This window comes from Micropterus dolomieu, linkage group LG23 (assembly GCF_021292245.1).
Source record: "Micropterus dolomieu isolate WLL.071019.BEF.003 ecotype Adirondacks linkage group LG23, ASM2129224v1, whole genome shotgun sequence".
In the NCBI taxonomy this organism is placed as follows: Eukaryota; Metazoa; Chordata; class Actinopteri; order Centrarchiformes; family Centrarchidae; genus Micropterus; species Micropterus dolomieu.
Window position 1 is genome coordinate 35,823,822 of NC_060172.1, and position 10,739 is coordinate 35,834,560.

General features: G+C 39.2%; 1 protein-coding gene across 8 annotated transcripts in view; it reads right to left on the reverse strand.

Annotated features, from left to right (window-relative positions):
* LOC123962713 (inactive serine/threonine-protein kinase TEX14-like) overlaps window positions 1–10,739 on the reverse strand; it is a 94,274-nt gene that overhangs the window by 22,530 nt on the left and 61,005 nt on the right. For all 8 annotated transcript variants that reach the window (XR_006823040.1, XR_006823041.1, XM_046038962.1 and 5 more), the window contains 2 exons: window positions 10,426–10,516; window positions 10,232–10,322 (listed from right to left, as the gene is read on the reverse strand). Coding sequence is in view for 6 of the 8 variants with exons in the window: in XM_046038962.1 (XP_045894918.1) it covers window positions 10,232–10,322; window positions 10,426–10,516 (182 nt within the window). In the remaining 2 variants the exon portion in view is untranslated. The remainder of the gene's footprint in view (window positions 1–10,231; window positions 10,323–10,425; window positions 10,517–10,739) is intronic.

Sequence of the window (10,739 nt, forward strand, 5' to 3'; positions counted from 1 at the left end):
TGTTTATTTCATTTAATTGTGATGATTATAACTGACAACTAATGAAAATCCCAAATTCAGTATCTCCGAAAATTAGAATATTACTTAAGACCAATACAAAAAAAGGATTTTTAGAAATGTTGGCCAACTGAAAAGTATGAACATGAAAAGTATGAGCATGTACAGCACTCAGTACTTAGTTGGGGCTCCTTTTGCCTGAATTACTGCAGCAATGCGGCGTGGCATGGAGTCGATCAGTCTGTGGCACTGCTCAGGTGTTATGAGAGCCCAGGTTGCTCTGATAGTGGCCTTCAGCTCTTCTGCATTGTTGGGTCTGGCGTATCGCATCTTCCTCTTCACAATACTCCATAGATTTTCTATAGGGTTAAGGTCAGGCGAGTTTGCTGGCCAACTAAGAACAGGGATACCATGGTCCTTAAACCAGGTACTGGTAGTTTGGCACTGTGTGCAGGTGCCAAGTCCTGTTGGAAAATTAAATCTGCATCTCCATAAAGTTGGTCAGCAGCAGGAAGCATGAAGTGCTCTAAAACTTCCTGGTAGACGGCTGCTGACCTTGGACCTCAGATAACAAAGTGGACCAACACCAGCAGATGACATGGCACCCCAAACCATCACTGACTATGGAAACCTTACACTGCACTTCAAGCAACGTGGATTCTGTGCCTCTCCTCTCTTCCTCCAGACTCTGGGACCTTGATTTCCAAAGGAAATGCTAAATTTACTTTCATCAGAGAACATAACTTTGGACCACTCAGCAGCAGTCCAGTCCTTTTTGTCTTTAGCCCAGGCGAGACGCTTCTGTCTTGTTCAAGAGTGGCTTGACACAAGGAATGCGACAGCTGAAACCCATGTCTTGCGTCTGTGCGTGGTGCTTCTTGAAGCACTGACTCCAGCTGCAGTCCACTCTTTGTGAATCTCCCCCACATTTTTGAATGGGTTTTGTTTCACAATCCTCTCCAGGGTGCGGTTATCCCTATTGCTTGTACAATTGTTTCTACCACATCTTATCCTTCCCTCCGCCTCTCTATTAATGTGCTTGGACACAGAGCTCTGTGAACAGCCAGCCTCTTTAGCAATGACCTTTTGTGTCCTGCCCTCCTTGTGCAAGGTGTCAATGGTCGTCTTTTGGACAGCTGTCAAGTCGGCAGTCTTCCCCATGATTGTGTAGCCTACAGTTTTGAGTTAATTAGCTGATTGTGGCAACAGGTGTCTTCATTATTGAACCTTTTCACAATATTCGAATTTTCTGAGATACTGATTTTGGGGTTTTCATTAGTTGTCAGTTACAATCATCAAAATTAAAAGGAATGAACACTTGAAATATATCAGTCTGTGTGGAATGAATGTATACATTATACAAGTTTCACTTTTTGAATGGAATTACTGAAATAAATCAACTTTTTGATGATATTCTAATTATATGACCAGCACCCGTAGTTGATTGGTAGATTCAAAACGGCATGATAATGATGTTTGTTCTAGGCTACAATTTTCCCCTGGACTGCACACCCAGTGTTGAGAGATTTTACATGCACCTTGTCATTTAATTTTTTCAGCTTTTAAAATGAATGTGTAGTTTAATAGTGAGTGCTAATGTAGCTGTCACACAGAACTATAAACTAGGCCTTGAGGGTAAATGTTTTTATTTTTGATATATTGTATGGATTACAAGGATGTTATGGGGGGGGGGGTTTTGCCCCCTGCAAACATTAAAGGTTTTATTTGTTAAGCTGGACATGGTAAAGTAGAAAATCGTAAAACACTACAAAGTAGTTATTTAGATTTTTATTTAAACAGACTCCAACAAGGTGTAAATAACACTTAAGGTGAGTAAATGTGAATTTTAACACTTGCAGGATTCAATGAAAAGGTTTAACACCAATGAAGAGTGAATTAATAAAAGTACATTATGAATAACAGTGGGTGTTATTTCTTTCTTAGTGTAGAACTTGATTTGCACTTCTCAGTGTGGTGTAGTGTTAAATATGAACTTTACACTGAATGCTCAGACTTACTGCTGATTTTACCACACAGTAAAGCTTACCTTGTAGTATATTAAGAAAATTAATTTGCAATGCTGTGGAATGTGGCTGACCAGCTTAGGTCATTGGTGTATGAGTCACAGTGAGGAAGTGAACCCGGGTCGCTCACACAAAAGATATCCGTCTTATCTACTGCGCCCTCACCACCCCTACCTCCAGCTTGAAGTGAAAAAGTAGGTACCAGTACTCCCCATTCACATGTTGCATGTGTATTGGTTGGTACACACAAGGAGGAGGCTGGCTTGACATACTAGCACAGTGGCATCCTGACTCTGTATCTGCAGAGGCACAATCCACAAACTGGAGGAGTAACGAGTATAAATTAGTGTGTTAGTATAATGTTATACCATTAAATAAAAAGTTGGCCTATATTGTTGATATGTTTGAGGTTACACTTTATTTGGATAGTCTGCCTACAGGTAGTTTTATATTTGTAACATTTCAACACCATATTAGTTGAGATTAAATATTTCAAGTGTCTAACAAATAAAACCATTTTATGATCATATTACACTACTGTGGCTAGGGTTTAACCAGGGCAAATGTTACTGTTCAATATAGCTAATTTCACTGTAAGAAACCTACTGTGAAATTCACAGTAAATAACTGGCAGCAATTGACCTGTAACTTACTGTGAAACAAATCACAGGAAATAACTGGCAGCAACTGACCTGTAACTTACTGTGAAACAAATCACAGGAAATAACTGGCAGCAACTGACCTGTAACTTACTGTGAAACAAATCACAGGAAATAACTGGCAGCAATTGACCTGTAACTCACTGTAAAACAAATCACAGGAAATAACTGGCAGCAATTGACCTGTAACTCTCTGTGAAACAAATCACAGTAAATAACTGGCAGCAACTGACCTGTAACTCACTGTAAAACTGTAAAACAAATTACCGTAAATAACTGGCATCAACTGACCAGTAACTTACTGTGAAAAAAGAAATCACAGTAAATAACTGGCAAAAGTTACTGCATATAAAAAGTCTTGACATATTTTATAAGCTTCAGAAATAACTGCAGAGAGACATCAAACAATAAATGTAACAATTTATTCTTGACTGTTAAACAGTAACAAGCCAAATGTTTTTCTTGTGCTTTAAAATGTACAGCAAATTCACTGAACTCCATGTCTTCTAAAATGTGCATAAGTGAAAAGCAGCTGTTATTGACATATTCTATATATTACAAAACATAAAACAATGGATGGAATAAATAAATATAACGCCATTTCTTTTATCAAACCATAAAGAGACAGTCTGTGGTGAAAAGGGCACTGTTTTGGCTAATACATTATCATTTCCCTTCCATAAAACACAGTATTTAAAACACTTTGAATACAAACAACCAAATGCATAAATGGCAATTCCTCTGAACCAAAGCCACTCATACATTTTGGGACTGTCGGGGAGGTAGTAAGGTGTCAATAAGATAAGTACTGTGACAGAACTGGCATATATTCTGTATGAAATGAATATACTACTTGAGGTAGACAGCTCAAAAGGGGACTCTGTGTCCCAACCATAGGCACCAACTCTATACTACATATTAATTCCCACCAGGTTTTGAGTCTTTTTAAAGTTTATCCAGGAAAACACACAATATAAAAAAAAATAGGACTAGGTGTTATCTCTTACTAAAAACTTAATGCTAACTGCAAAAATTGTATGCTATAAAGATTAGTATACAGTGCATAGTTAACAGTTAGTATACCTTATCAAATTTGGACCAAACATCTGCATCAGTACCAGTACTGTTCCAGAGCAAAAATGAAGAGCAGATCCCTGAAAGATGAATAATGAATGAAGTTGATAAAGTGTATGAAGGACAGTAATTTTGGTGATATTTCTTAGACCTGTGGTAGATCAATTTATAATGGTATGAAGGAAATCTTGCATTCATGGAGTGGAGACATGAACTATTCTACATGAAAGGGGAAAGGAGACATACTTTATGAAAGAAATGTAGCACTTTGTGTTGCAGATTATGAAGAACAATCACTGTTTCTGATCATTTCAAAAGGTTTTTTGGTTACAGTCAACCCCCTACAGTTTATTAGGGATTAGTATTGCTAAGATTTAAAAAGGTACTACTACTCTTAATGATACTGTTTATTGATTTGGTACTTTAATAAATCCATTATCAGTTATATTTGTTACCTTTTTAGGAGAAAAAATTAAACATAAAAATATATATATTTAGGAGGGGAAAACTGGAGATGAAGTACGAGCTAGGTAGTCAAAAACTGTGCATTTCTCCGCCTGTTTGTGATGCACTTTCAGTGGATGTTTTCGCTCGTGTTCCCGCCTTTACATGCAAAAGATCTGTTTCCCTTGTGGCAACAAGCATTGTCTGCATTGACAAGTACAACCAGACATTTGTACATTTGGCTCTCTCCTCCATTGCCACTCAGAGCACAGTGTCTGTGTGAGAGACAGGAAATGGGAGCTACAGCCCTGACCCTTGCACATGACAGGTTTTCCGACGGAGAGACTCGGATCTCTCCTCAGGATTGGGAGTAGCAAAAATCCATCACAGACAACTGTCCCAATTTCTTCAATACCGCTGGCAGTACCGAGATTATTGACACTTCTGTCTTTCATAATTTGGCCCCATGGTGCATTTAATACTGGGTTTTAGTACCCATCCCTAGAGTTTATTCAACCATTTTATCCCTCGTAGGTGGTATTGTTTTCAAATCGTCATTGTGGCAAAATGTGGTCTTAGAGACACCTATAGTAGCAGAAACTACAACACAAACTCATTTTGTAATGTGTGTTTGTTTTTGGACAGATCTTGTCACCATGATAGCATCACAATCATGAAAGATATATATAAAACCTTTCAAGTGCCGATTCTGAAGGTGGTCTGCCCCATACATAATAATAAATAATAATAATAACAAGGCAGCTTAACAAAAGGGGGGTTTGCATAGTGTAATAATGTAATATTGAATACCAACTATTTGTGTAACAAGAGACACTACTGTAATGGGAATATACTAGCTGTGATTCCTGTCAGCATGTCAACGCCCAAATCCTTGAGTACTCATTGTCATTGTTTTTGAGTGGTCATTACTATAGACCATAAATTATTCCTATGTTGTGCAGTTTATTCGTTTGTACTTACTGGTTGTAGGATTGTCCCTTTAAAAGTTAATTTTTACCTCTTCTATTGCTCAAATGAACACTGTCTCAGCGTGTTCTGGATAGATCATCCATAGTATCAGGGACACAGCAGTTTGGAAAGATATTATTGAGACTAAGGTCTCAAAACGTGGACTGATATAAACTGAATATATCTTCATGGAAAAACACCATTTGAGGAAAATCATTCAAGGACATATTATTATCACATCCTCACCTCCATCTAGTTATTTGCCAATCAAACTCTGAAGTTCCTGATGATGCGTAAGTTCATGTATGACATCTTCTGCCTTATAGTTCCTCCAGCTTCTGTGGACCTTGGCACTACATTTGCTGGAGTCAAGATGAAAAGTTAATATTTAGAATCACCTGGCCGGTTTACCATGCCAAATGTGGTGAACAGAAGACCAACATGTGATATGTTGATAAGGTATGTTAGGATTGCCATCTATCTTAAGGTCCCGATCAGACAGAATGTGTTTCTTTGCAGAAGCGCCTTTTTTAATTGCTTTCAATTGGCAGTGAGCATTTTGCAGGCTGTTTTCGAAGAAGTACTCTGAGCAGAAAAGCGCCCGACCTCATTCGCGTTTTTTCCATTGTCCAATCAAATGAATGGAGAGACGGGCCCACGGAAGTTTAAGTTTCTTGGATTGTCAGGAGACTTTCTGAGGGTCTCATGTGCCCACATAGATCTCCCTTTCCCTGTCTGCTGCGTGTTTGTACACCGCTCACCCTCAATCAATGTCAGAGCAAGCGCCCTCCATTTGTCTATTTTATTAAAGCAGATGTTTTTAGCAACAAAAGACACAGACCTGTGAGTTGTGATCAAGTTTCTGCTAATTTGACAATTTATTTAGCAGAAAATCAAAGATTATGGATCGCTGGCGCTATAATCTTTGATTACACTGACAAGACAGCTGATTTGGTGGTTGCCTAACAACATAAAAAAACGCAGTGCACTTTCTGTCTGATCAGGCCATGGAGTTCATTCTGCAACTTTTATTTTCACTAATACCTACTAAGGCCTAATAACATTCTGTAAATCTTTGCTTACTATTTATTTAATGAACTGACTAATGTTCAGTTGGTTAGTAAAGAGAAAGCATTGTGTTTATTAATTAAACACTTACATGAAATGAAATGTTGCTCCACTCCTTCACGTCGCAAAAATGGCCTTGTTGTGAAAAATACTCTTCCTCCAGCAATATTTCTCTCTGGATCTCGACTGTTGCACCACCATAAAATCACTCCGTTGCACAGCTCTGAATTTGAAAGCCGCCCAAGAAGACCGCGTTCACAACCATTGTTATCCACCACAGCAATCACACAGACATACGCACATTAACCCTATGCACACTGAAACAAACAGTCCTTTCAATGACATGAAATGGAAACAATGAACTTTCAAAGCATGTTCAACCTGAAGTTTGTTTGTGGCCTAAACAAATGGGAACGATGGTCACCTTCTTTTTTTCTGTATTTCTGGAAGACTGGATGCCTTGCTGGCACATTGCTGCCCCCCACAGGTGTACTGCTGTCAGAACCTTTGACTGGTTACCGGTGGGATTCAGCAGGCAAATGAGAGAAATGTTGTTCTGAATTGGACGCCAAACGTGAAAAGAGAAGAGAGAAGAATAGGCAAAAAAACATTTGTTTTTAAAAAAATGCAACAACCACACACTTTTAGAGCTTGATTTAACCCTAATATAAATAAAAATCAATTTAATTCAAAAATATCCTTTGTTTGATTTGCACTATAGATCTGTATTAATATTTTGTGATTGCCACTTACTTTAAACACAACCATTTTACAGATACAAATAATTATATAAATACATTACGTATAAATAAATAAATAATAGATCTAGCCACAAACAGCAATAAGTGGGGTTTGATGACATTATCTGAGGCCCCATCCATACTACTGCGTTTTCAAATTAAAACAGAGACCTTTTGCTACGTTTGCACCTCCCATCCAGACTACAACGGCGAAAAACGAAGACCTAAAACGGAAAAGTTTAGAAACGCTGCCGACCCCGTTTTGCGTTTCAAAACTCTGGAGGGTTTAGTGAAGACGGGCCAAAACGGAGGACTTTAGAAGCGATGACGCAGCTGCTCACGCTCAGCTCTCTGATTGGCTCTTAGAAGTCATGCAAAGCAGAAACACAATGCTACTGACCGGGTTTTTGACATGGTATTTTTATTAAAATATTATGTACCGTGCAAATAACACTTATCTGACTACACTTGTACTGTGCATGTCACCGTATTTACTTTGCAACGACTCCCAGTCTGTTTTCCGCCGCCACACTCCTGTGTTACATTCAGTAACAGTCCCAGCTTGTTATTGGTGCATGCAAAATAAAACCCTTCTTCGTCTTCCTTTTTTAAGCAGACCATCTGCTTCATCTTTACACCGGTACGCGCATGACCAGTTTACCTGAATGGCCACTAGCTGTGCGTTTTCAGTCGTTAATGTTAATGTAGACGGAGGTCAACTCCAAAACGCAGCTAAAACGCTGGTGTGGACGGAGATCGTATTTGTTTTAATTAGTTTGTAAACTAAAACGGAGCAGTGTGGATGGGGCCTGAGACAAAGATCTATATATCGAAAAATATTTAGAGCACAAAAAGTCAACGTGTAGTGAAAAAGCATATGTACTTTTCCCTCTGTACTGTTCTCAGGAGCATATCTGTGATTTTGTTGTTTTTGCATGACACTGTTATTTACTGTGATTATCGGCAGTACAAAATTGGAAACTGTGTTTTGTACAGTACACTATCATTTGCTGTGATTATCTACAGTACATCGTTGGTTACTGTGATTTTTTAGGGTAGCAACCTCATTACTGTGATTTTCACAATAACTCTTTGATTACACAATATGTTACTGTGTATTACTATACTGTAATTAACTGTGCACAAACACAGTAAATTACTGTGGATTTCACAGGCATTTTTTACAGTGTATATACTTTTTAGATCACCACCAGTATAATCATTTCACTTTTTGGTTGTAAGAAAAATTGTCTACATGTTGTTGTTCTACATCTTATTTGCTAATAACTACTAACTTAATAATAACTATTCATGCAGAATGAGTTAAACATTTCTGATGATTGTTGTGTGTCAAACTTTTTTTCCCCTCTCCACCCCATCCAGACTGTGATTGGTCAGCTTATGACTTTATGAAATGAATGTGTAATTAGGAGGTATCCGATCTTCTCCCTCCTCTGTCTCTGCTGACAGAGATTAGCAGGAAGACCAGAACGGGAACAGGTGAGTGTCACATAGTGTCTCCTGGCTAATGCAGTTTATTTAGGGCCATATGAATCGCCCAGAGAACTTGATATGGAGAGGGCAGAAAAGACTGGCAGCTTGTGAGAAGTGCTGGTGTGCAGGAAAATGTCCCGGTATGCTAAAGAGTAAAATATAAAACACTGCCAGTTGAAGGCTAAGTTTCAGTGTAACAGTGACTTTACTGGCAGTTCCACGCTGCCCGGTTGCTGATGGAGAAGCACCGGGAGAAGAACAAGACGGTGCACATGGTCTTCCTGGACCTGGAAAAGGCATTCAACCGGGTCCCCCACGAGCTTATCTGCCGATCGCTCAGAACCCACGGCGTCCCGGAAGCTTATGTGAAATGAACCCAATTGTTATACCGCAACGTCAGCGAACCGCTGACCAAGGTCACCCAATTCAAATACCTCGGGTCCCTCGTCAGCTCGGATTGTGAAACTCTCCCAGACGCCAGAGCTCGAGTCAATGCAGCATGAATGACATGGCGCCAGGTTACCGGAGTCCTATGCGACAAGAGAATGCCACTCTATCTCAAGGCAAAAATCTACAAGGCTGTCGTGCGCCCGGTGGCACTCTATGGGTCAGAGTGCTGGCCGGCAACGACGAAGCATGAGCAAGCCCTTCACGTCATGGAAATGAAGATGCTCAGGTGGAGGCTTCAGGAGGCTTCGATGGTACGGCCATGTTGTCCGCAGCGACCAGAACTCTGTCGCAAAAACAGCCCAACGATTAGACCTGGGGGGCAACAGGCCACGAGGACGGCCAAAGAAGCACTGGATGGACAGGCTCAAAGAAGATATGAAGATAGCAAACGTTCCCCCGGAAGACGCCCTGGACCGGAAGAAGTGGAGGAAGGCGTGCAAGCAAGCAGACCCCGCACCAAGCGGGACATAAACCGCTAGGAAAGAAGAAGAGTGAAGTCAAGGCAGTCGTATTAGATCTGATCACATCGCTATAAGAAATCCTGCTTCAGACTGATGTTAGCATACAGGCACAGGTGTAAATAAATGTAGAAATGTGGAAAAACAGAAATAACTAAATGTATAAATAAATATAGAAATAAATGTAGAAATACAGAAATAAATGCATGTAGAAATGCATTAATAAATACAGAAATAGCCTTTTTGATTACAAAAATATACTTAATTTTAATTTATTTATGTATTTAAGTATTTATTTCTGCTTTTATTTATTTATTTAGTCTTAAGTAATTTGTGGCCTCTCTTAGTGTTGGACTACTTCTTCTGCCTCTGGAAATTTTTCCTTGCCTTTGTCACCAAGCGCTTGCTTGTGGTGGGAAATGCTGGGGTCTCTGTTAATAATATTACAAAGAATATGGACTAGAGCTACACCTGCTCTATATGAAAAGTGCAATCAGATAACTTTTGTTAGGAAGTGGCACTGTATGAATGAAATAATATTAAAATGGAATAAATTTCAGGTCTGAGGGCTTAATTCTTAATGACATCTTCACAACACACCCATTCACAAACACACTCTGTCTCCTCCTCCTCTACCACACACAAACACTACGCTCACACAACTTTTACAAACACAATGCCAATGAAGGATGCCAAATATCGTCTGATTATCGTTATCAACTAAATCCCAGAAAATATCTCGATAACATTTTTTGTTAATTTCACAGACCCCTAGGGTGACGTCAGCCTGTGTTTTATAAAGTCTATGGTCTCAATACACTGTACAATATGAAGCAATGTTCACGTGTCCTTACATGTAAGCGTTTGGTGTATACTGTGCCTGTGTTCCACTGACACCAGGATCAGTGTCTATTTTCTCAGAGTTGGTTGGAAAGCTTTCATATTCTGGGAAGACAAACAGAAGTAAACAGAGTAAAACATTTACACCAAATCTTCCTCACACATTTTTTTCACACTCCACTGGTGAAAGGAAATATCAATGTCTTACTGGTGTTGTGAGTATCCAGGAGCAGATTACCACAATCTGCTGACCTGCACACCTCCACTGTAACGTCTGCCTTTTCTTGTGAACTGGATACCTAGAGAAGATATATCATATGTTTACTCTGCAAGCCTTGGACCTTTTTGTACTGACCCTTTAATTTCCCTTAAGCTGCTTGAAGATGGAAAATCATCATATTCCACAGACTGACAGTCAAATGTTGTATTAAATTTTTGTACTTTTATGTGGAATGTACTTTTATAGTAAAGTAGTCCATTGAAATAATAAATTCCTTGGTGTGTGCTGAGCAAAGGCAACCC